Source organism: Osmerus mordax, chromosome 6 (genome assembly GCF_038355195.1).
Source record: "Osmerus mordax isolate fOsmMor3 chromosome 6, fOsmMor3.pri, whole genome shotgun sequence".
Classification (NCBI taxonomy): domain Eukaryota; kingdom Metazoa; phylum Chordata; class Actinopteri; order Osmeriformes; family Osmeridae; genus Osmerus; species Osmerus mordax.
Window position 1 is genome coordinate 16,865,016 of NC_090055.1, and position 26,141 is coordinate 16,891,156.

A 26,141-nucleotide genomic window follows, 5' to 3' on the forward strand; every position below is an offset into this window, starting at 1 on the left:
TGCCTTGAAACAATGTGAATCCTCTACTCATTTAAGAATAATTCTAGGGTGTGACTGTACTGGTACACGTGGTATCGTTTTTGACATCTGTTTAGATATATTTCAAAAAATATATTGTGTTTAACACTGTATGAAATGTCATTGGTGTTTTTTTACATCCTTGTCTTGAAACCTTTGCAGTAGATTTGTTTTAATAAAGGCTGTATCTTTTCCTCCCAAACAAGTACGGGTGGTTCGTTAACAGTTGAAGCATTATTTTACGTCATTCCTGACATTCATTGCTTAGCAAAGCTGACTTAAAAATTGAAGTGTTTGTGTACACAATAAACTTTGAGTAGCCACTGGGTACAAAAAGTCTACATGTATTCACAAAACACATTAACATTCTTTATTTATTTATTGAAAATCCCTTGAAAACAGTAAGCAAAGAAGAAACTGAATAACATTGTGCTGGATATACTGGTAATGTTTACCAAACAAGAAGAAAAACTGCCACAGTGGTGACCTCTTTGGGTCAAATGACACAAGTACCCAACTCAGTTATTAAAATAATAGCAATTAAGACCGTAGAACTGGTGTTTCCTTCCAGTGGAGGTGTTTAGGCGCAGGTCCGCCGTGGCCCCCTGGAAGGTGCTGTGGAGCCTCTGGTGGACCTCTGTCTTGCTGAATGAGTCTTGGAGCTCCAGCAGGGATGAATGGGAGCGGCCCAGGGGCACTCGTCCAGTCTTCCTCCCTTGCTGAGCAGAGGCCAGAGCAGGCGGTCGTGGTTGGATGCAAGGGTTGGAGATGCTGCGTGGGAACTCTCTATCTGGCCAGTTGTTAGTTACAACTTTCTTTGAAGAACCCTCACTATCTAATTTCCCTGCCTTTATGTTGGTATCTAATACTGGGTCAGTCAGGCTGAACAGGTTGCCCCCCAGTGTGTAATTGTGATTCCTGCCTGCAGGAACGTCTTCATAACATGTCACCTCACGGGTGTCAACTATGGCACCCTCTATCTCAGGAACGAAGTGTGGCAGCTGTCGGCTGTACAATGCCAGAGAGCGGTCTGTGTCTGTGATCTTCTCCACCGCTCCTAGGGAGGCTCTGGTGGCCCGGCTGCTCTGTGGCCCGGACCTGCGCACGTGAGGCTCCCTGCCCTGACAGACACATTTCTCTTCCCCACAAGTCTCACACCACAGTCCTGCCTCATGGAGATGCTTGGGCCTGATCCCGGACCTGTCTGTCTGCCCAGGTCTAACAGGGCTGGGGGCTGGGTGTATACCGTTCATCTCCTCTGCAATGCCATTCTTCCCAATGGGGTCTGGATGTTGTGACCGGGCTCCCAGAAGCTCTGGGTTCTGGGTGGAAATATGGTTAGCATTCAGGGGTTCAGCAAGGGTGAGGGCAGGAGGGCAGTAGGTGCTTTTCAAAGCACGGCGTCCTTGCCTCACTCTAGCCTCACGGCCGTCTCTTGGAATGGTGGGCAACATGACTGGATGGGATCGTTCTCTCTGAGAAAGACAAACACAGTTACAAGGGAGCATACAGTAATATTGTTTAACCAACTCAGTTGGGGTGGTGGTGGTGGGGGGGTGTAATGCATAGTACATTATATTTCATGTGCTCTAATTGTATTTATACTGTACCAGCTGAGCACTGTATGGAGTCAAGTTGCCAGATATCATTTGAATGTTTTTTTCATGGAAGTCATCCATCCTTAAGGGATTTGCAGGTCCTGACCCTGAAGGAAAGATCACCAGAATACAACTTTCCACTTCATTCCCTTGAACACGTGAGAAGGTTATGCGGTCTGTTAAGCGCCACAGTTTCCATGTTCCCAATGTTTCTGCCTTGTCGTCTGTATGGGAGCTCTACCTGTGAAGTTCATCTGGTAGGAGGTGATCCAGTGTGACTTCACTACATTATGGAGAATGTTGGCTGTCCGTTCTGACAGAGTCATGTCCGTGTCTCGCAGGATGGAGTTTGGGAGCACTGTCTTTTGGGGCTTGGGGTAGAACGTCTGGCTCTCATCCATCACTGGCTTGGTGTGCTAACACCCAGAGGAACAAATGTGTGGACAGAATGAGAAGGTTACAAGACATTTCACCTCAATCTGAAAGAATTGGCTGTTATTGTACCGTTAAGTCAGTTGATGCTGTTCATGCTCACATCCAAGAAGCCATGTTGCCCAGGCCAGGCCATGGCTTTCTTCCTCGCCGTCATGGGCACCTCCAACACTTCATTACGGTATGGACCACCTGAGATGAGGTACTCCTCTTAAAACGTGAGAGATTTCTCTCTCTGTCTCTCTCTCTCTCTCTCTGTCTCTCTCTCTCTCTCTCTCTCTCTGTCTCTCTCTCCCTGTCTCTATCTCTGCGTGTGTCTCTCTCTACCACACAGTATCCTCACCTTTAGTTTTGCTCAGCACCGTAACTTCTGGAGCACTAGACGGTATGAGGGGGTTGAGGGGTTGTCTGGAAGCAGCTCGTACGCCCGTGTATGGGTCGTCTGGAGAGTGGAAGGTCGGAAACAAGGCAAAGCGGGAGATGTGGGACTGATACGGATGTTCCTTTGGAATGGGAACCTGGATCATCCTCTCTCTGGTACAGAGACAGAGACTGTGTTAGAGACGATGTGAAGACAATGTAAGACAAAAAGATGACCTATCTATGCTATGATAATACTATACGTACGCAAGGTTGATTTCAGTCGGTTTGGGAATACTATGGATGGAAATGTGCATTATTATCTTCAAACTGTACAATACAAATAATGTGTAATGTATGTTGTGTCACATACATATGTGAACTAAAGTTTGAAAACATTGTCAATCAGTTTACTGTGCTGCAACATCAAAAATCTACCTACAGTTCATCATTAAGGCGGACGTTACTTCTTTTGGTGGGAGTGATGTCGTAGAACTGCCGAATGGTGACATTCCTGAACGGCAAATGTAATTCAATCAGAATAATAAAACGGATATACTCCAAATGTACTTTAGACATAAATTCCGAAGTTATAGAGTCTTAGAAAGATGGAACGAAGGGGATATACTGTAATGTAATTTTCTGCTGCCATGCAAGGTCTTTTTGCCTATGTGTACAGCAGTGGAGGCTGGTCTATAGAGGCAGAGGAGGTTGCTCCTCTAAGGAAAAAACAAAACAAAACAAAAAATGGTTGAAATAAACCATTACCAAATCTTAGTATCATTTATCAAATAATTTCTCCCTTTGGAAAAAATACATCTCTCTAATAATGCTAGGAATATCTGTGTGGGTGTGTATATGTGTGTGAATCTGTGTATCTGTGTGAATGGGATTTTAGGGTAGCGAGTTTCCCACAATTATCTGAAGAACTGGGCACTCTGCAGTATTCATATTTTGGAGGTGTACATTATATAATCCAACGGAGTGCAGTGCCGCGATTGACGTTGTTTGGATACGTTTTTTGACATTTTATAAAAATATTTTGCAGCCAGTTTGGCTTGCTCTCTTTGCTCTGGACTCAGCCATCTTGATTTGACTGAGCTGCACTGAGCTAGCTCGAGCCAAAACGATATAGAAATAGCGAGCCAAAAAGAGGCATAAGACATGAACAATATTATTTATGTCAGTGCAATACAGAAAATACGAGACAATTTTACTTATGAAATACTGGCTAGCTAACTATGAAAAAGACAACATTTAAAGTGGAAGGTTTATTTCAGTAGGTGCAGCTGGAAGGTTATTAGCTAGATTAATGGCTCTGGACTACACAGTCCACAGTTTAGCCTAGGGTTAGGGTTAGGGGATTTGATTTTCATTGCATTTCAAGCATCATCACTTGCTGGACAACCTTTCAGTTGACAATTCACAAATACGTTTTAGGGTACCCTATAGCTTACTACTGTTATTTAGAAGTGAATTTGCTTTTATAACCGATATGGCCAGGTTAGCAGTGCTTACTGCTGAATCATGCTATCAAAGGGTTTTCTTGAACTGCTGGCTATCTAACAATACAATACAAAGTACATTCAGTATAGATCAGTGAGTTTTGTTACATAAATAAATGTGTTTATTGGTGTGAAAACTGCCTGCACATTGCAAATGTGCAACAACATTATAAACACCAGCTGCATCACGGACATGGGCACTATTCCTACCACTTTACCTTCCTTGGTCATTTTCTTGAGGCATATTAATCCACAAACGGGCCTACGATAGCAGACATCCCATTTCAGGGAGGTGGCAGGGAGCCGCTATTGAAATGCGGGAGACTTGCAGACATCCCAAGTCTCCCGGAAGTTCCGGGAGTCTCCCGCATTTCAATAGCGAGCGAGAGACTGTCCAATGGTCATTTCTGGTAGAGACAGGTGCAAATCGCGCGTTTTGAATGCGTCTCAGGGGGGTGGGGTGGGGGTGGAGTGGGGGGTGAGGGTTACATGCTGTTTTAGGGGGTACATTATGCGTCCGTATCGCGTTCAGGGGGGGGGGGGGGGGGCAGGGGAGGGGAGGGGAGAGCCACCTCCCTGAAACGAGTCTCTGCATGTTGGGATGTCTGGACTTGGGATGTCTGCGACAGGAACAATGTTTGTACGAATTTACTGGTCAGTTGTTGTGTCTTATTTATGCGAATGTGATACAGAAAATACAAGACTATTTTACAGCATTGCATAGCTATGATTATAAGTAAAAAATACAAACGTTTATGTAAACATAGCAAAGATCTCTTAGGCAGAACTTTACAGCCACATGTAAGCGCTGAATGGTGAATTAGGACAACAATCATGACAACTGGCTAAACCATTGTGCATGACTTTTGTTATGAACTAAATGTCTAGATGTTTGTTGTGGTAAGACAATTTAACAGAGTACTGATATAATACATTTTGATCAAGATAACATGAGCAATTGATGACGTAGCAAACAGCAGATAAATGAAGGCTACATTATCATTTGCATGAATGTACTAGAGCATTGGCAATTTGTTTAAAATAATGAGAAAAAGCTTTTATGATGTGCATAAGTGACTACAATAGATGTGGAGATTGAACAAGTATTTCATAGATGACAGAGGATTTCAATTGTGATCTGAGAAATATAGGTACCAAAGCCAATGAGATGAACTGTCATCACCAGCTGCATCACGGGCACTGCACTATCTCTATCTATAATTCCAGAAATATGTTTGTCAGCGACATCATCGCGGGCACTGTGCCCTATCTATAATTCCTGGAATCTGTGTGTGTGTTTGTGTGCCGCCAATTTTAACACTGGCACTGTACACTATTTACAGTTCAAGTTATCTGTATTTGTATGTTTCACTGACATCTTAACCTTTCTGCTGCCTTCGGGTCACATGACCCAAAGGTTCATAATCAACCATCGTTGTGTTTACCCAATTTTACCCAATACAAAAACAAATAAAAATAATTTTATTTTAACCTTTGCAATGTGGGGGGTCTGAGACAGCCCAACGGTTAAAAGAAAATGTTTCACTTTGTTTTTGTATGAGGTAAATTTGTCGCAATACGACGGTGGGTCACAATGACTGATGGGTCAGAATGACCCGAGGATAACACAAGGGTTAAGCACCAACTGCATCATGGACACTGTGCACTAGTTATTGACACTGTCACCTACAGGCAATGTGGAAAGGGCTGTGTGAAGGAGGGAGGAAAAGGAGGACAGGCTACTGCTGTCCTCCGGTATTAAGAGCGCTAGGGCGGGATCTCTCTTTTTCATGTTAATCTGTTATTGGTCACAGGAAGGCATTGACGCATTGAGTGGGATGGGGAAGAATCACTTGTGGATTATTTGGCTTGGATTACGCAGCAAAGGAAAGGATCAAGCCTGTTGGACATCCAATTTAACATAATTATATACAATATATCCTTTGTGTTGTAATACAGGCCTATGATATATGATTTAATATGGGGATACATTTAGGGTGCATTACCTTTCCTTAGTTGTATAGTAAATTTGCATTAGGTCGCTAGTTGTATTATTGAACATGACATAACTTAAACATAAGAAAGTAGAAATAGCCAAATAGTGTAAAATAACATGGCGCAGTGGGTTGGTTTTCCTCCTGTCCTCCCCAATTTCACCAGCCGCCACTGATGTAAAGTGTGTGTGTGTGTGTGTGTGTGTGTTGATGGTTGGATAATGCTCCTGAGTCCCCCAGGCTCATAGTGGTGGGATTTCTGAGTACTCAGGTAGAGCGGCGCCTCCATAGCTGAAGTGGCGATGACCCTTGACGACGGCCGGGATGTGATGACTCCTCTGGGAGCTTCTGGATGCCATCTGGCTTCTAGGTCTCCCAGGTCTGTCTGTCCCTGAATACCTAACGTAGACCTGGAACTCTGCTGAGCTCTCTGGAAGACAGTATGGAGAAGGATGAGAACCTCTGATGCTGAGATGAACATTGGGGGTTTTCAGACTCGCACCAATAGGGTCCTTGACTGGGTGTTCTCATTTGTCTTATTGTGAATTTGATTGCTGAAGATGTTTGTGTAAATTCTTACCAGTTCCATAATATCAATTGTTGGTGTGAGTTTTATCTTACGTGAAGTTTTGGGAGAATGATCTTACAGGGGGATTCAAGTTGTTAAGTGGTTAGAGTATTATTTTGGTGGTGAATAGACAATTGCTTTTGAAAGGTCAAAGGAATAAATTGATTGATGAATATGACTTAAAGCATGCCTAGGGCTATTGTGAATGACACCACTTAGGATGTTATAATTAAACAAAGGCTAATCAGCATGATCTGTTTTGACCTGTACAAATTTCAAGGGCAGACTACCTTTGTATGGCAGCTTTTTCACAGCAATTGTACATTTTATGAAGACCTGAATGTAATGTGCTGTTGTGTCATGTCATCCAAAGGGAGCTACATCTCCATGTTGTCTTACCGTGTCAGTGGTGAAGAGCCAGTTGTAGATAAGGAGAAGAGTGCAGCTTATACCATGGTTGGTCCTTCCCCATATATATTCCTGTCAGAGTAAAAGGGTACAGGATGTCTCCTCTTTCAGCCGTTGGAGGAGGGAGATGTAGTCCTGAAGTGATGGGGCTCTGAGGGGGAGAGCATGCCTTGATGCTGGAGAAGGTCTTCCAGCAGGGGCAGGTAGTCCTCTTGGTTCACGTGGATCAGGGGTGGTTTGAATGGGAGACAGGAACAGACCCTTTCCTCCGTGTCTGTGTGCTTGGATCCCTGGACTGGCCATTGTGACGACTGGACGACAAGCAACAGGATCTGGTTGAGTGACACCCTATCCATTGCAAGCTCATTAGGGCTGTGTGAGCACACAGTTTATGTGGAGCTGTGGTAGGAGATGGGGGTGTGAGACCCTGAGTACTGAGTGAGGCAGCCACTGTAATCGGCCCCCTACATTTTTCCATTGAGGCACGCCGGCTGCTGTTGTACTGTCAGCTATGCCACATTTGTTTAGGAATTAGTCATATCCTGTCATGGAAGAGAAGTGATGGAGAAAGAACAAATAGATTTAAAGCGTATGTCCACAGCAAAATGTTTGATAGCCCCGAGAGAGCAATCACTGCAGAAAACCAAGAGTGTGGTGTCATCAGCTCTCAATCATGATAATGATAGAGGGTCACAGTTTGGTGAAATGGCACAAAGAGGTCTGCAGAGCCTCAGCAAAGACTGAAACCCAAGCAGGCCCAGAGGTCAGAGTCTGATGACACAGTTACCTCAGTGTAGGTGTCTTGTTACTTTACTCAAGTTCCTCCACTGCATCGAACTACAGTATGAATGCATGGCACCAAGTCACCTTGTCACACCTGGATTAACCTGCTTCATTAGTAGCCTATGTGCATGCAAAAGTCTCCATTCACAGAATGTGTGTCTTAAAATGCATACAGGCTAATCAAGCTGTAAAACAGAAAAGGGTTAGTTCGTACTGACCTTATTCCTAGAGGCAATTAGGTCAGAGAACGGAAAGGGAACTGGTCTCATTACACTTATAACTTTGCTCACATTCGTCTTAATAGATAATGTAATCTATACGGTGACTACACCCGGCTGTATTGCCAGTTAAAAGAATACCAGTGGTGACAATTGGATATTTTAGTTATTGAAGCAGCGGAAAACACATTCAGGAATGGATTGCATTACAAAAGACAGCATTGGGAATTTGGCGTTCCATTTCAAGTTTTGCTGCTGCTCTCCATGGTGCTGAAGTCGGTCATTGCAGGTTAGATTTACAGAAAAGTTTACTTTTCATTGCGCCAACAGTAAATTGTTTATTTTGATAATTGACGACAACTCATTTTACATGCCAGCATTAACGTGGCTATTATTACTGAGGTTGTAGTCGCTTCTGTTGTTGTTACGTTAAGGCCTACATCTCGCATTAGTCACCTTGTGCCTCTGTTGGTTATCTAGGCGTTGGCTAGGACGAGTATGTCAAACTCTTGCCCATCAGGTTCACCTCAAACAACGTCATTAGCCCGCACAAGAATCAATACAACTGTCTCTTTGGAATTAACATGGACTGCTTGCCAAGCAGCTTTACTTATTTGTGGGCTCTTTCAAGAACCGTATTCAGCATTGGCTTTCTTAATTGGGACTCTCATGGGATCTTGGTCAAAGTCTCAGCAAAATACAGAGATTTATCACAGACCCAAAACAAGTCCAGTGACCAATTACCCTGTTCTGCCTCTGCGGAAAAGCTGCTCCGGATTAAATTTCCTGCTGTTGCATTATAAATGTGCCACTGCCTGCAGTGATTTATCCTCTGGCTGCTTGTTAATATTCCGTTATTATGGAAAGGCAGTTTGATTAGCTCACTGGTGTCAAACTAAATCGCTCCGGGGCTGCGAACCAATGTTCAAGAGCGCATCACTGATTCTCTATCAGGCCTCATTAAGCATGCTTGAGATGCATGGTCGCTGGAAAACCATCGTTATCTTGACAGAATGATGAAATTCAGCCCCGCTAGTTAATGCAATAGTGCATTTGAATCGTCAACAGAAAATAGAGGTCCACGACCTAACCGTTCCATCGATAAGTGTTCGTATTGCAGAAAATCCATTTTTTTTAATGTTTTACCATTTTATAACAGCCTGTGCCTCCCTCATAACAACCAACTCGCATGGTTTGTAGACACACGCAGTCACTCCTGGTACCCTCCTCCATCTAAGTGGAAGAAACCTGGCAGCTCAAAGCATCAGAACTGTACTAGTTTCCAGGAGAATAAAGTGAATTTTTAAACCACGTTTCAGAACACCAAAGATCTATCTGTGGCAGGCCAGAGGGAAAGAGAAAGAAAGAGAGAGATAGAGATGGAGAGATATGAAAGAGAGAGACTAACACAGAGAGAGACAGGGGTAGAGATGACAGAGAGAAAGAGGAGAGAATGAGATGGACAGAGAGGAATTACATAGAGAGAGAGAGAGAGAGAGAGAGAGAGAGAGAGAGAGAGAGAGAGAGATGAACATATAAAACCAATAGTTACGGTACTTGTGGAATACGTTTCGCTTGTCTGCAACACAAGGTCACTGATAACTGCAAGGTAGACTGAATAGCACCAAGAATACAATGCTATGTTGTGGGCACTGTAAGTCAAGTATTTAGGTAGGTCTTTTCAAATGGACTGTGGAATGCCAGAACTATTGTTTGAAAGTATTTTTGCCTTTGCTTTATTGAAAAACTGTGCAGTGGATCTCACTGATTGATTTTATAAGAAAACATTTTGCACACTTTGATGACCTGCTGTATGCTGCAGAACTAAAAGTTATAACCCAATTTGGTTTCAATCATCTGTTTTTGTGCTGCAGTGTTGCAACAGCTGCCTTTGGTTATGAGATCTCAGTTATGGCACTTTCATTAAAAAAAAAAGATTAACAGTAATCCAGGGGCGGTTCTACACGGGGGCCTACAGGGGCCAGCGCCCCTGTAAAAATGTCCCTGGCCCCCCCTGTGGCCTCCCCTGAGCTGACTTTTTTTTTTTTTTACACGTTTTTCTTCTTGTAGTAGTCATCATGAAACGAAGAAGGGACATTGCAGCCTTTTTTGCCCCAGTAAATAAAAAAGTTAGAGAAACATATCAAAGTATTGAGAGAGCTGAGGAGCTGGAAGAGGGAGAGCCAGAGCCGTTTGTATGATTTTAATGTAAAGCAAAATTAAAGTATTTAATGTATAAGTGGCCCCCCCAGTAAAATTTGTCTAGAACCGCCACTGCAGTAATCATACTTGTAAAACGCCACAGAAACCAAGTGTGCTTCCAAACTTTCATCCTGTATAGCTGGGACTCAAACGGGGGCTGTTTATCTGTTTTATAAAGTGTTAGCTACTGAAACTCGGCTAGTGTGCAAATAGTGGGATGAATTTTATTGATCTTTTTCTCTCTCTTCCTATATCTCCCTCTCTGAAGCAATTGACATTTTTCTCGTGTTCACTCTACTCCCGTTTGTGTATATAAAACAGACAGAACCGTATCTAGTTTTCCCTTCTTTTGTTAGATGCAGGCGTTTCTAGCTCTGCATGAATTTACAGAATTCCCTAGGCTATTGCTCAGTCTCACCTGACTGACAGCTGCCCCCTCTGCTTGCAGTACGGCGTCATCCACTTGGTCTCAACAAACCAGGATTTATTAATTTATTTTATTCCCTGACAATCTCTGCTCGAAGCCTTTCAGAGAGGAGGACGATGGATTGGCTCAAATGGACAGTGAATAAATGAACTATTTGAAGCGGCATTACCATCAATATTTGGACTATACCGGCTGAGACGATTTCATGAACTGACACAGTACTGGCATTTAATGTTTCTATTCTTTTGAGTTTTCACCATGACTGCTTTTGACTTCTCGGATGTGGAGGCTTTTTTAGATTGCCACCCGGATCTCTTCGAAGAATATCTTTTCCGTAAAGGAAAATGCGATACAGTGAGCAGGTGGTTGAAGGAGCATCAGCCGTCAAAAGTCTCCATAGCTGAGGAGAAGCGCGGTGCTCCGAGGGACCCTCTCTGGACGTCTAACCCGGACGGACTTCGTCGCCGCTCGTCCCAAATGGAGCTCCGACGTAACTTTGCCAGGTCCAAAGCTATGACCGCGCACAGAACCTACGACGAGCATGTCAGTCTCAGTGAACACGATTCCCAGTCCAGCATGAGACGCCGTGCACTATTGCGGAAAGCCAGCTCCTTGCCTCCGACCACTGCCCACATTCTAAGCGCCCTGCTCGAGTCCAGGGTCAATGTGCCACAATATGCATCCAGTGCCATTGACTATAAGTACAGACTTAAGGAGACCAATGAAAGAGAGTTTTTCCTAGAGTTGGTTAAGGATATTTCCAATGACCTGGATATGACCAATTTGAGTTATAAGATACTGATTAACGTGTGCATTCTTGTGGATGCAGACAGGTGTTCATTATTTCTTGTTGAGGGCCCCGCGCACAAGAGGACACTCGTGTCAAAGTTTTTCGATGTTCACTCAGGCACCACCGTACGACCCTCCTCGAGCACTCTGAACTCGAACGAAGTCCAGGTGCCATGGGGAAAGGGGATAATCGGATATGTGGCTGAGCACGGGGAGACAGTAAACATCCCTAACGCGTATGAGGTAAATGTTTGTGACCTTTTCCGCAAACATTGACACTATATATATTTTAGATACTATTTATAAAACCTTTATTTCATAGATTACAAATATTTATGTTAACGTAATGTACACACGGCTCCACGTGGACACAAGTGTCTCTTGGAAACTGCCTTCACAGTAGGCTACTCCATTGAGCCTTCCTCCAAAGCTTACGCACGAGAATGCACATCGGGTGTCAGGTTTAAGAAAACTCAATGTAATAGAGCAAGTACTGTTGCATAATTATTACAATTAGGTTAGAGTGCAAGTTATATGCGCTGAATTCAATATTAAAAACTCAGTCGCTCCATTGACTGCAAAAACGGAATCGCTTACACAGTTGCGCGAGAGCCACACATCCTTAAAACATGGCCATGGGCGCCTGAGGGGGACATAAGGCGGGTGCTCCCATCGTCCAACGGCAGACACAGTGGGTTTTCTCGCAGCGGAGACACGATATTCGTGATAGACCAGGCCCATGTGATTTTAACTGATGCTAATGGAGCTCTCCTCAGCGTGCAACAATACAGTTGTTGTTAGCATTAGAGCAACTAATGCACAGTGCCCGTGATCAGGGGCGATTCTAGGATCAGACCTTTAGGGGTGCTCAGCCCCAGAGAATGTGACATGAATACAGTGCCTTGCAAAAGTGTTAAACCCCCTTGCTAATAAATCCCTAATTTCACTGGATAACAATTAATACATTTATTTATTATTATGCAAAATATTGAATGAATGAAAAAACTAAGGATGTCCCTTCATGAACTACCAGCATCAAATGATAATAAACAATATTATTTTTTTTAAACATTTTTATTATTATTTTTAGGGGTGCTGAGATGAAATTTAGGGGTGCTTGAGCACCCCTAAAAAGGGTCTAAAATCGCCACTGCCCGTGATGCAGTCAGTGATTAAAATGTCAGTGAAACACACTAATACAGATTATTTGAACTATAGATGGTGCACAGTGCCCGTGATAAAATTGGTGGCACAAACACAGATTCCTGGAATTACAGATGGGGCACAGTGCCCGCGATTATGTCGATGACATACACAGATTTCTGGAATTAGACAGACTAGTGCACAGTGCCTGTGATGCAGTTGGTGCTTAAGATGTCAGTGAAACACACAAATACAGATTACTTGAACTATAGATAGTGCACAGTGCCCGTGATAAAATTGGTGGCAAACACAAAAACACACAAAGATTCCTGGAATTATAGGTATATCACCTGTTATACCATGGTCTGGGTGAATACTCGATTCTGATTGGCTGCAGGGGTGTCCCTTATGTAAAGGGTTAATGCCTGACCAGGTGTCCAATACAGGGTTGCCAGGTCTGTGTGACAAAACCAGCCCAATGGCCAATCAAAACCAGCCCAATGGCCAATAAAACCAGCCCAGAAACCAGCCCAATATCAGAACTCAAAATATGCCCAGGGCTGCCAAACCATATATACTGCTTTTAAAGTCCAACAGAATTGCTATCATTGCCAAATGTATTGTAATATCTACAAAGTAACACCAAATGTTTAGTATGCCAGCATTAAAAGCAGTTTTCAGGAGGTTTTCTCAGGAGACTGAGAGCATTAGGCACGTGTGCACACGCAAAGTGCGTGTGTGTATGAGGGCTTGTCCCATGTCAATGTGTGTACGTGCTGATCTGGAGTCAGTTTGGTAGGATTTGGGTATAAATCATTTCATTTAAAATATGGATTTTTAATATATTCATGTTAATTGCATGCTAAATAGGTCTACCCGATCCAGCGGACAAAAAATTCAACCCGCGGCAACACTTCAAAAGTAGCCCAATTCTGCGGGAAAACCGCGGACCTGGTCGAGGTGTCCAATATGGTGATATTGGACGGTTGCTTCCTCGAAGGGCATTATCCCGCTTATACCATGGTCACTTGCCAAATTTTTTTTTTTACAAACATTAATTTATGTTTTCAAGCGTTTTTCAAAAGAAAATGTAAGGTTTTTTAACGTTAGCCAACTCTGATATTTTATAGTCCGCTCAGCTTAGAACCAACACCGTCTTTCCCTTGGCTGAGCTATTATCCCAAAAGCTAATGTTATGCTAGCAAGATTCAGAGGCAATAACATTGTGTACGGTTGACAAACAGTAAATATAATTTTACAGTATGTTTGACAATAAGATTTGCTAGCTAACCAGCCATGTCACTGTCAATATCAAGATTTTCACGAACAAATGAGATTCAAGTGGCTGAGCGGTTAGGGAGTCAGGCTAGTAATCTGAAGGTTACCGGTTCGATTCCCGGCTGTGCAAAATGACGTTGTGTCCTTGGGCAAGGCACTTCACCCTACTTGCCTCGGGGGGCATGTCCCTGTACTTACTGTAAGTCGCTCTGGATAAGAGCGTCTGCTAAATGACTAAATGTAAATGTAAAATGTAAATGAATGAGAGATGACCGCATCAAAGTTGATAATAATCCAAAGGTTGCCAGTTCGTTTCCCGGTCATGCAAACTGACGTTGTGTCCTTGGGCAAGGCACTTCACCTTACTTGCCTCGGGGGAATGTCCCCGTACTTACTGTAAGTCGCTCTGGATAAGAGCGTCTGCTAAATGACTAAACGTAAATTATAATTTGACAGTATGTTTAACAACATGACTAGCCAGCTATCGAGCCATGTCATTGTCCCCAAATAAAATCTAGATTTTTAAGAAGAAAATAATCAGCCATGTGTAGAGTTGCTGATACTGTCGTGTTGGCCGCAGCCTGTCTGAAGTAGGTTGACTAGCGAGGTGAATAGCGAATGGGATGTGAGATGAGGTAGTAGGTGTCCGTAATCACCCCTATGGACACCCCTGCAGCCATGGTATAAGTGGGATAATGCCTCCGCTGCGCGTCGGACGGTTCACGCCTCTGCATCGTCCATTATCAGGTGATATTGGATACCTCGTCCGGCATTATCCCTTACATAATGTACACCCCTGCAGCCAATCATAATCGAGTATTCACCCAGACCATGGTATAAAAGTAGATAATGCGGCTGATGATGCAGCTGGTGATGACCGTTCTCAACAACAACCGTAAAGTGGTACGAATAGTGCCCAAGTCCGTGATGCAGATGGTGTTTATAATGTCGTAGCACATTTGTAATGTGCAGGCAGTTTTGACTTCCGTAAACATATTAATTTATGTAACAAAATTCACTGACCAATACTGAAAGTATCCACTTTATATTGTTCTGTTAGCTTGCCAGTATTTCATCCATAAAGAAAACCATTTGAAAGCAGCTTATTTATATGCCAGCAGTCAGCGCTACTAACCTGGCCAAATGGTTAGCCTATAAAATCGAATTAGCTTCTAAATAACAGTAGGCTAGGGTACCCCAAAACGTGTGTATTGCAATTTAAAAGGTTGTCCAGCAAGTGATGATGCCTAAACCAATGAAAATCAAATTCCTGTTGTCTTTCAAGGCTAAACCGCTAAACGTGACTGTTGTCCAGAGCCATTAGTCTAGCTAGCTAATAGAGTTGTGCAAAAATGGCAGCAAATTATTTTTTTAAATGGCGAAATTCTTATCTAAACAACGTCAAACAACATGGATTATAAAAAGGACACATGCGAAATATACTTTGCGGAGTCCCCGGTTCTTGAGAAAATCGTCAGAAACTACCCATTCTAATGTACGCCGATACAGATACACAAATTCCTGGCATTATTATAGATATACTTTGTGTGCCAGGTGCCTCCTCACTGCCTGACAATTTGAAAGCACTCATATACTTAGTTATTTATATACTGAAACAGACCCTCCAAGTCATCCATTGAAACCATGTAAAGGGTCAAATGTCCTTGTCAATGAGTAATGTAAATCTAGATACAATATCACAGCAGTAGGAATCTGATTGAAATATGTTTAATCAATAAGACTAGTGTGCTTGTGTGCTGCACATTTGTTTGTTTACCGTCTCTTTGTCCATCTCTCCAGGACCATCGCTTCAGTGATGAGATAGACAAGCTGACAGGCTACAAGACCCAGTCAATTTTGTGTATGACCATTTGTAACAGTGATGGGGAGGTCATAGGTGTGGTGCAAGCCATCAACAAAAACCCCATCGGCACTCCTTTCACTGAGGATGATGAGAAGGTCGGTGCGATGTCTAGTCTGTCTTTTATTGTATAATTTAGCAGACACTTTTTGCAAATGCTCTACCACTATCCTCTCCTCTTTCTTTCTGTAGAGAAACTCAGACACTGTCTGGAACATCTCTTCATAACCTGTGCTCTAGTCCACCAAGTCTGTTTTTGAGCATCTTTCATTAAAAACCTCTTTTCAGTTTTTATACAGAATGTCCTCCAATACATGTTGCCTTCCACAGAAGGAGAATATTCTTTGTGTAACCAAATGCTTTAATTGTAAATCCAAGTGAAAGTGATATTATGTAAATACATTCCGTTTGAGAACTGAAGGCCTATTTTGAACAGATTGGCCTTTTGAACATTGCTTTTTACTTTTATGTGCATTACTAATTGTCCTGTTTAACATTTTTGTACAATGCCCACCAGGTGGCAGAATAAAGTATGATTAAGTAATATTGTACGAGTGAGAGTGGGGTTGGTAAGGGATTTTCCCACGGGTGTTGTTGCCTACGCCACTCGGCCTTACCAACCCCACTCGCACGTGTACTATATTGCTTTTATAAAACAATTTTATAGTCAACCAATTAACATTTAAACACAAAGTTATTGATTAAAAACATGTTTATTTCGCCATTGTTCCTCCGCAACGAAATAAATAGTTCCATTGTCAACGTCAGCTGAGTGAGCTATTAGCCCGAAAGGTAACGTTATGCTAGCAAGATTCAAAGGCAATAACATGGTGTACTGTTGACAAACAGTAAATATAATTTTACAGTATGTTTGTTGTATGTTAGGAGAAACCCCAAGAGGATATCAGGTGGACCTGCTCAGAGGATTAAAGAATATGCAGATTCCCTCAAATAACAGGCTTTCTTATTTATGTAGAATTTTCAATGGTTCCGACCTCAGGGGAAATGGGAAGATTCTCATGTCGCTCCTTTTTTTAAATAAAAAAATATTTTAATTTTATGACCATTATTCACTGGTTGTGGGTCATAACCGTAATTGCTCTAAATCCTGTTCCTGTTCCCATCAGGTGTTGCAAATGTATCTACCATTCTGCGGAATATCGATCTCCAATGCTAAATTGTTTTCAGAGTCTCGGAAGGAGTATGAGAGGAGCAGGGTGAGCAGGATTAGACTGTTAATTTCAGTTCACTCTACAGGTTCATATATTTATTTGGAATTGAGTGTACAAATTTAGTTGGAAATATGTTACGATTTGACTGTACACCCGTAATATAATGTTCAACAGAATAGTTTATTAATCTCTGTGATCAATAGGTCAAAGCACATGCTGATGAGGGCTGTTGTTCCCCCAGGCTCTGCTGGAGGTGGTGAACGACCTGTTTGAGGAGCAGACAGACCTGGAGAAGATTGTGAGGAAGATCATGCAGAGAGCTCTGACCCTCCTCCAGTGCGAGCGCTGCTCTGTGCTGTTGCTGGAGGACATCCACTCGCCTGTGAGACCCCAGCTCAGCTCTCCTCTCTCTCTCTCTCTCTCTCTCTCTCTCTCTCTCTCTCTCTCTCTCTGTCTCCTTGTCTCTTTCTCTCTCTCCTTGTCTCTCTTCTCTTTCCCTCTTAATGTTTCTGTCTCTCTCCTTCTCTCTCTCTCTCCCTGTCTATCTCCTCTTTTCTTTTTCTCCCCCTCTCCTTTTTTCTCTCTCTCTCCTTCACTCCTTTCTCTCTTCTTATCTCCTCTTCTCTGCTTTTACTTCCTCTCTTTCTGTATCCCACCTCTCCTTCTCCTGCTGGGTTGCTGGGTTTTGTCGTTTGTCTATGGATTGTTTATGCTGTCTCATCATGTCTTATCAACCCATCCTTTTACTAAAGTAATTTGAGTCTGGCCCACTTGCTGCCCCCCATCCTCCTCCCCCACTTCTACCTCTTCCTTCCCTTCTCTCATTCTTATGTTGTGTCTTGACTTGACTGCAGGTGGTGAAGTTCTCTAAAACCTTTGAGCTCATGTCTCCTTTGTGCAATATGGACCGCGAAATCAGGTGAGGTCCTCTCTTGGGGATGTGCAACTTACAGTAAACTTGCTCAGTTAAGATCAAAATGTTACTGGACAAGTCATATGAACCTGTTCTCATCCCAGTCACATATCAGGCTTTACTTGAGAGCCTTGTGTCCGTCTGTCTCTTTGACAAAGTCAGCATGGAGAAGCTGTCCTGTTCTGATTGGCTCATCAATAACAGCATAGCTGAGTTGGTGGCATCCACAGGACTGCCTGTAAACATCAGTGACGTGTGTCAGGACCCTCGTTTTGATGCCGAGGTGCTTACCCACTCAGAACTGTCCACACACACACACATAAACACACACACACAAGTTTGGGTTCTCAGAGTAATTGCTTTCTACCCTCCCTAGGCGGATCAGGCCTCAGGGTTCCACATCAGATCAGTGTTGTGTGTCCCCATTTGGAATCGAACTCACCATATAATTGGTACGTTGACCCATCTGTTATTCCCCCCAAAACGACTTTCTTTACCCAAGAGATGGTCAATTAGAATAACACTCACTGTATCTCCCAGGGGTTGCACAGATTCTTAATCGCCTAGACAGGAAGACGTTCAACGATGCAGACCAACGACTTTTTGAGGTGACGTTTATTCTTCCTTGTTTTCCTTCTGTTTCAGGATTATTAGGAAAGCGTAGTGCCTTTCTGTGGCTTACAGTTTTTCTCAATTGCTAACACAAATTTCTTGAATGTGTACTACGTTTTCTCAAAACCCTAAACGCATTTTTGATACTCACACCATTTTGGCCAAACACTTTAGTTTTTACCCAAAAGTAAGCATTATAGTCAAAACCATATTATGCATATTGTGCAGTCGAAACCAAACTTTGTATTCAAATTACACACAAAACCATCCAGTACAATCCACCTCCTGAATACCCTTCAGGCACTGCTGGGAGGAATTGAAAACACTATTATCAAAAGGTTTTCATGAACCAATAACTATAAAGTGTCCCTGAAATTCAGATATGTTTGACACAACATCATTCAATCACACAAATACCACATTTTTCCTTCTTACAAGATGCTGATTTTCCAGTCAAACATTCTACGGTAACGTACTGCAATTGCTTGTTGAACAATCATGCTTGTCACTGTAGTGATCACGGTAATTTACTGTAAGACACCAACACAAATTCGCCAAAATGGAGTTTGCGGAAAACAAAGAAGGCTAAGAAAACAAGGAGAGAAACATAGAGCACCTAGGTAAGAGTATGCTACAGTACTGTAATAACAATACTGTAACAGTTCATTCTGGGTCGGCATCCTGTCTCCCACCAGGGTCAGGCCAGAGATTTTCATTAACATCACAGGCCACTTGTCCAGCTCCTCTCATTCTTAGCTCGTTCTCAGATGTTTGCATCCATGATTCCGAAACAAAGATGAGCTTACCTGTTGCCCTTTTTATTAATTTCAATCTCCTGATTGCTTGTTGAGTATTCTGGGTTATTAGTGCTTACACACGGACAATTGTTTGTTACGGATGTTTGAATTGCGCTGGTTTGAGTTTGCTTATTGAACGGCAGTGTTTTCTAAATGACAACATGGTGACAATTGTATCTTAAAGTGAGAGGTGCTTAGACTTTAGCAAATAAATCTGAATGGACCAGAGAAATGTGTAAAAAAGGGTAAATGGTGTTTATAGACTGGTGTATGTGGTCTTTCTGCTGGGAAGTGGCAAAATGTTTTTTTGAAGATGGCTTACACTAACAATGTTTGTGTGTTGGCAATCGAGAAAAACTGTAATGTCAGTATGAGTAGACATCTGGCACATTCAATTTTCATCTTTATTTACCCTCCTCAGGCATTTGTAATTTTCTGTGGGCTGGGCATCAACAATACCATGATGTATAACCAGGTGAAGAAGACATGGGCCAAGCAATCTGTTGCCCTGGATGTGAGTCACTATCACTGTTGCTGTTGAACCTTACCTAGTGTTGCATCTACACCTCTCACAATGCAATATTCATCTATAGACTCTATGGTCTCAATCTCCTGTGCCCAATTCTCAACCTACATATTATTTTCAGCCAACAGTGATCTGCCTCCCTACCATAAATATTTCAGCCATCCTCAATAATTCATGATCGATACAGTGTGCTCACACTGCTCACCTCTCATCAAAGCCAAGATATGTTTGTATTTCTACCAGATTACAAAGAATGTTACATTAAGCACTCGGAGAGTTGGAAAAATTATTTTGACAGCCAACTCAAAGATTCTCTGTAAATTCCCCTAATAAGTGCAGTGTGGGGCTCACAGTGGACCACATAGGTTGACACATTGCTGCAGGGCCCCAGCTTCGATTGCAGCTCGGGCCATTTCCTGCTTGTCATCCCCTGGCTCTCCTGTCTCTCTCTCTAACTGTCACAGTCAAATTAAATAAAACAGAAAATGCCCCCCGCTAAAATATATTTATAAAACGCAGTGTAACTGTTTGATCCTGAACATCTGGCAGGAGAAGTGAGAAAAATATGTTGGATCAATACCGCGTAAAATCCCTGGCATGGGAATAGTGATGTAGGGCAGAACAGATGAAAACATCCTACCCACTGAGAACTCATCTTGTCTGATGGTGCATCTGCAGTCTAGGGTTTATTAAATGTACAAGCAAAACGAACATATGTATAAAGGTTTATTGTGAGTGTTCCTAAGAGACTGTCGTTTTGTCTTCTGGCAGATGCTGTCCTACCACGCCACTTGCTCCAAGGTTGAGGTGGACAGACTCAAGGTACAACTGACATTTTCCGGATAACTTTTGATAATATTTAACATACTAACATTTAAACATACGGATCCTCAATAACAAGAACAAAAATCCCATGGGTATTGTACATTAATGATACGTGTAATTTCAAATCCTCAATCCATCAGTGGTTGCTCATTTCAGTTTGGAATATTAATAAACAATTATATCTGAAGCAGCATGAAAATGTGTCTACTGCTGCACTTGGTCCCAGACCAGGGCTGGTTGATTGACAGTTCTGCACACTCTCCCTAAGGCTGCCAAGATCCCCCTGAGCAGTGAGTTGGGAATAGATGAGTTCCACTTTAATGACTTCTCCCTGGACAACGATGCCATGATAACTGCCTCACTCCGGATGTTTCTGGAACTGGGAGCCGTCCAGAAGTTCAAAATCGACTATGATGTGAGGTCATTTATGTTAGGCAATTTAGTGTTTATACTTTAATTCTTAATTATTCTTTAGAAATGCATTAGAAAAGCTTTTCCTGAATGATGGTTTCTTGTCTCTCAGGTCCTGTGTCGCTGGCTCCTGACTGTGAGGAAGAACTACCGCACTGTGGCCTACCATAACTGGAGACATGCCTTCAACGTATCCCAGTGCATGTTTGTCATGATCACCGTAAGTTGCCTCCTCACTGACAACGACCTTGCATCTAACGACCTGAGTACGTCTCTGGACCTCGCCACCTCTCCCCTCTTTCCTCACCCCAGACAGCAGGTTTCCAGGACGTTCTGTCAGATGCTGAGACCCTGGCACTGATGGTGGGCTGCCTCTGCCATGACTTAGACCACCGCGGCACTAACAACGCCTTCCAGGCCAAGTAAGCACGGAGAGTCTGACGAAGGTAGGTTTTCCTCTTCCAGAAGTTTCTTCTCACTGCTCTGTCGCCCCCTACAGGACAGGCTCTGCTTTGGCACTGCTCTACGGGACCTCAGCCACTTTGGAGCATCACCACTTCAACCACGCTGTCATGATCCTGCAGAGTGAGGTACATGAGATCTGGACCCTTCTGGACAACCAGATCCTGTATAGCAACCAATCCGGTCACTCTTGACCCAGCACTGACCAATCAACGGTCATCACGTTGCAATATTTTCTGTCTCTGGTCTCACAAATTAGACTGTCGAGGGACAGAGAAAAAATATACTTCTGGGTTCAAATAATCTATCTCTGGCATTACTTTTCATGTGTATGATTTCAGTTTTAAATGTACACTGTCCTATGCAGAAACTGATCATTACATACATGCATCCCACATTGACAATAACATGGTCCTGTGCACTTTATATTTACTCCAATTGTAATCTAAGATCATTTCCCTTAGGATTGGGTCAGAGCTTTGTGCTCCCTTATTGATTTTATTTAACAGAGCCCTGAGGAAACCTCCCATTCCTCATTAACACTGCTAAAAGATGGAGGAGTTTGCCAAAAAGAAGTGTTCTCACGACATAATAAATTCTCTGGTGTACAGGACAATTATTATTTATTTTTTTACTGAACCTCTTAATGCAACAGTATTACTCTGCCTCTTGTGTCTGAACAGGGTCACAACATATTTGCCAACCTTTGCTCCAAAGAGTACAGTAGCATGATGCAGCTGCTGAAACAGGCAATCCTATCCACAGACCTCACCCTGCACTTCCAGTAAGTGGCTCAATAAAAATTGTTCTTGCAACTTCTGTTTAACATTTTTTTTTATATTACGTTTGTACAGACAGGTTTGTTTGAATGTGTGCCCTTTGATGTAAAACTCACACAAATCTTTTTGAATACTTTGAGAGAATTATTTTCAAATGCTGTAGGCCTATCTTCATGTGCAACAAAGTTTTACATTTCTCTGAAGTTTCTCCTGTTGTCCTCTCCATTATTTGTTCTCACAAAGACGCAGGACCAAGTTCTTCGACTGTGTGCTGTCAGGAGAGTTCAGCTGGACTGATGAGGCACACAGAGAGCTTCTGAGGTCTAGACTGTTCTCTATTTTCTATATAATCAACTCACTTCTTAAGCCTAATTAAGCTACTGCAGCATGAAGCATGTCCTGTCTTCTCTGTGAAATCACGTTGATATCTTGATCTTGATATCTATAACAGGTCTATGCTAATGACAGCGTGCGACTTGGGTGCAGTGACTCGCCCTTGGGAGATATCCAAACAGGTTCGGAACATCCCACATCAAAATGTGTCAAAAAAGCTATTATTCTTTCAGTATTTTACAGGTGACACATTGTTTGGTAATGGATTGTAATATTTGGTTAAGGTTGCGGAGTTGGTGACCAGTGAGTTTTTTGAACAAGGTGACCGGGAGCGTTCTGAGCTCAAACTGACTCCAGCGGTAAGGGCAGATCTGCACCCTTCAAAGTCCCCAAAATATCCTCTGATTCCCTGCATTTAAATGAAGAGTTATGAAAGTTTAAATACCGTGTTGGCCTCTCACGGCTAGCGCGGCATGAAAGACATGTAGACTTTTATCTTTCGTTATGCTGAGCCACCAGACTCGGCTTGCCCACCCCCTTGGGGTGGCAAACTGTGGCCTTGATGTGCACAATCCTTTTGATATGCCACTGTTGGCTAGAAGGACCGCAGCTAGGGAAGTGATTAGGGCTGCCAAGCTGTCATGCTGGAGCATAACAGAAGCTCTCTGCCTCTCCATAGGCCATTTTCGACCGCAATCGGAAAGATGAGCTTCCTGTTCTGCAACTGGAGTGGATAGATGGGATATGCAAGCCCCTTTATCAGGTAAGAAGCACAGATGTGTGTTGTCCTTGATCATAACCATGTCTGTTCTGGGTGGTTATACGTAACCTTTTTGGATGGTGTGAAGTTATTTTATGCTGCGTCTCCCCATAGGCCCTGGTGAAACTCAACAGGAAGCTGCAGCCCATGGTGGATGGTATAGACGCCAACAGAAGGAAGTGGGAGGAGCTCTGCTCATCCTATCAGCAGACACGCACGGCGTCAGAATCCAATCAGAGTCCTGAAGCCAGCCCAAACCCTGAGCCAGGACAAAGAGGAGAAACCAAGCAGGTTTCAGAGCATGACGAACCCCCTGAATTTGGATGCAATACAGAATCGGATCAGGATCTGACGTGCGAGGCCGCTACTGTGTCAGAGGGGAATGGGAGGTGTGGTCAGCCTTCTCAGGAGCAGGAAGTGGAAGTATGAGGAGAGAGGACAAGAGACAGGGGGCGCAGAGGGAAGGAGAAAGGTGGATAGAGGGAAGGATACAAGACGGTAGAGGGAAGGAGAGAGGAGGGCTGAGGGGGGAGACAGGAGGCGCAGAGGTGACATCAGAAGGAGAGGTTTGTTTGGGTCAGCTTGTGTGTGCTCAGTTTGAATTGCTCTGCTACTGTAATCGGCATGGCATTCTTATTCTGCACTGTTTTTTTTTTGTTTTTTTTTGAAAGCTTTATATTAACATTGAAAATTCAAGATTCAGCCTGTCTAATGATTTGTAATGTCGTCTTGACGTCACAATCATTTAAAAAAGTTGAAAACTTTATAACTAAAGTTTAAACTTAAAGAACATATTGGGTGTCGTCACTTCTCCACAGTTTAATTCAGAAAGGACAATTTATTTAACATTTTCAGTGTGCTATTTGAGAGAAATGTTATAATTCTGTCCAAGTGCTCAAACTGCTGTCTTCTGTTTAACTAACCCTATTGTTGGACCATTGCTGAAACCAAAGAAGGCCAGCAACAACAACACACACATCTTCATGCCTTTATCCAACATTAGGGAATCACTGTGAAATTCTCTTTCTCTACCACTTAGACTTTCATCGTGAATGTAGACCGGAGCATTATCTTGTTCCTGAATGTTAATGTCTCAGCTGCTGAAGTACTGTAGCTGTCACATCAGGCCCAGTCATCAGGCTTTGTTACCTCCACAACAAACTTTTGGCTGCTTGAGATTACTAAATGTGTATGCACTCAGCTAGTGTCTAGACAGCTTTGTGAATTTTAAGCATGCATTATCTTAATATTGTGTATGCATTTGTATGCATTTTGCGGTTCGGATCCTGCTGTTGTTGGTACTAGACATCCGCCTAGAAGTCTTTACTTTTTATGTTTTCAAGAGATTGATGTTGCATGACACTTAGGGAACTATTCCTAGAATATAAACTCACAGTTTCTATCCATTTCCCTTGTTTTTGTTCATTAGTTTCACTTTTTGTACAGAGAAACGAGTTGAAATACAGTTTCAGAGAAAAAAAGCATATGAATAAGTAATATACTTTTCTAAGGATTAGTCAGACACAAATTTCTATTTTCAAACAGATCTAAATACATCAAGTAAAGTCCATTATTTTTCATATATTAGGCTCTATATTTATGAGGGAAACCTGATTGGCATTTTTCACACTATTTAGTAATGTTCAAAATTAAAAACTGCAACTTGTTAAGAAAAGCTAGACAGATCTCAGTTCAGTACTCCTCAACTGTTTTTATAAATAAAAGGCATTGGCATGTAAATTATTTGGTTTGGTGTGTTTTGTTCAATATGTATGAAGTGTATGACAGTTACTACTCTAGAATTAGAATGTATTGAATGGATATTCTAGAATTAAATTAATCCTCATTAATCAGAGTGTGCTATGTCATAAAGTCTGCTATGACCTGGGATAAAGTCAGGAACATTTAGTTATGCCCAGAGACACATTCCAGTATTGAACCCATTCATTGTATCCTGTTTCACCATGGAAGGTATTCACTGTAAACCAGGCACAAGGAGTTGTTGTTTTCGGTGCATGATTCACTGCTTCTTGTGCTGTGCCTCTCTTGAGGTGGATGACATCGTTGAGTCAGTTCAGAACAGCCCAGGCAAAGAGTGTTATTCAATGACAAAAGCATCACTAGAGGATGGTGTGGTCGAGAAAATGTCAGCTAACATGGGTGTGAAATACGCAACTTCCGTTTTGTCATGGAACACCGAAGCAGTCATGGTCGCCTGGAACATGGAGCACATTGCCCAGGCAGGAAGTCGGGTCATCCCAGCAACTCCCCCCCTAGGTCTGACCTCCATCCCTGTGAGGATGTAAGACCTGGAGCACAATCATTTGGTAGAGGTGGAGAGCCAGAATCAGCAGACTCCCACCCTCCTCTGCTGCTGAGGAGAGAGGCTAACTCCCACCAGAGCGTTGCAGGTCAGTCACCAGCTGACCACACTACCACAGCTGCCTCGATTGTCTTCTGCATTGCATTGAGAATTGCATTCTCATAACTTTCTTTTTCATTCATTAAGGTGGGAGACTCGTCTCATATACCGCAGGCCTTTGGATTCAGACTTGGTGCTTTGGATTCAAATACCCTTCTACTATTTTGTTTTGCTGCATTGCCTGATAAATTATTGCCGGTGTCTGTTTGTGTTCTTCATTGCCAAGTTCTGGGAGTTCTGACTAGAACATGACCAAGAGTCTAGAAGGAGGTGTGCTAATACTTTTCTTCAAATCCAGTCTCTGAACAGTCTTTGCTACAAGATGCACAGACAGTGTCTGCAAACGTTCCCAACAGTATTCAGTTGAGGTGGAACACTTTGTACCAGAGAACCTCATCTTTTATACAGGATGTTTCACACATTATTTCTCCTTAAGGTGAGAATATATGTTTACATTTGAGTAAAAACCATTTCACATTGTATTAGCCATTTCAGCATTTAATGAACGCAACCATAGAGATACAGACAGATTTTGTACAGCAGGG

The 26,141-nt window shown here is 42.7% G+C and overlaps 2 protein-coding genes across 2 annotated transcripts; one reads left to right on the forward strand and one right to left on the reverse strand.

The window, feature by feature from the left end:
• Positions 1 to 536: 536 nt before the first annotated feature.
• LOC136944365 (sperm-associated microtubule inner protein 4) lies at positions 537 to 6,266 on the reverse strand. Its single transcript, XM_067238110.1, has 6 exons — positions 6,175 to 6,266; positions 2,392 to 2,582; positions 2,152 to 2,240; positions 1,858 to 2,032; positions 1,629 to 1,723; positions 537 to 1,493 (listed from the first exon to the last, which is right to left on the reverse strand). The coding sequence occupies exons 1-6, from the start codon at positions 6,264 to 6,266 to the stop codon at positions 537 to 539; spliced, it is 1,599 nt and encodes a 532-aa protein (XP_067094211.1).
• Positions 6,267 to 10,771: 4,505 nt separating this feature from the next.
• pde11al (phosphodiesterase 11a, like) lies at positions 10,772 to 25,480 on the forward strand. The gene is made up of 21 exons (XM_067238111.1): positions 10,772 to 11,545; positions 15,524 to 15,682; positions 16,712 to 16,801; positions 16,998 to 17,138; positions 17,611 to 17,675; positions 17,832 to 17,952; positions 18,046 to 18,121; positions 18,210 to 18,277; positions 19,500 to 19,592; positions 20,376 to 20,426; positions 20,698 to 20,844; positions 20,953 to 21,060; positions 21,153 to 21,262; positions 21,340 to 21,430; positions 21,986 to 22,086; positions 22,325 to 22,402; positions 22,533 to 22,596; positions 22,699 to 22,773; positions 23,094 to 23,177; positions 23,289 to 23,597; positions 25,226 to 25,480. Exons 1-21 carry the CDS (start codon positions 10,772 to 10,774, stop codon positions 25,478 to 25,480), a joined length of 3,060 nt encoding a protein of 1,019 aa, XP_067094212.1.
• The last annotated feature ends 661 nt before the right edge of the window (positions 25,481 to 26,141 follow it).

What these genes read in the sequence shown, in the direction of transcription:
- LOC136944365 (XM_067238110.1), bottom strand. Translation starts at nt 6,266, where the DNA reads ATGGCATCCAGAAGCTCCCAGAGGAGTCATCACATCCCGGCCGTCGTC. An exon ending in GGCAACATGGCTTCTTGGAT is followed by an intron (nt 2,033 to 2,151) that starts GTGAGCATGAAC and finishes TCTGGGTGTTAG; the next exon opens with CACACCAAGCCAGTGATGGA. An exon ending in CTACCAGATGAACTTCACAG is followed by an intron (nt 1,724 to 1,857) that starts GTAGAGCTCCCA and finishes TCTTTCCTTCAG; the next exon opens with GGTCAGGACCTGCAAATCCC.
- pde11al (XM_067238111.1), top strand. Translation starts at nt 10,772, where the DNA reads ATGACTGCTTTTGACTTCTCGGATGTGGAGGCTTTTTTAGATTGCCAC. An exon ending in AGCAATCTGTTGCCCTGGAT is followed by an intron (nt 19,593 to 20,375) that starts GTGAGTCACTAT and finishes GTCTTCTGGCAG; the next exon opens with ATGCTGTCCTACCACGCCAC. An exon ending in TATGCAAGCCCCTTTATCAG is followed by an intron (nt 23,178 to 23,288) that starts GTAAGAAGCACA and finishes GTCTCCCCATAG; the next exon opens with GCCCTGGTGAAACTCAACAG.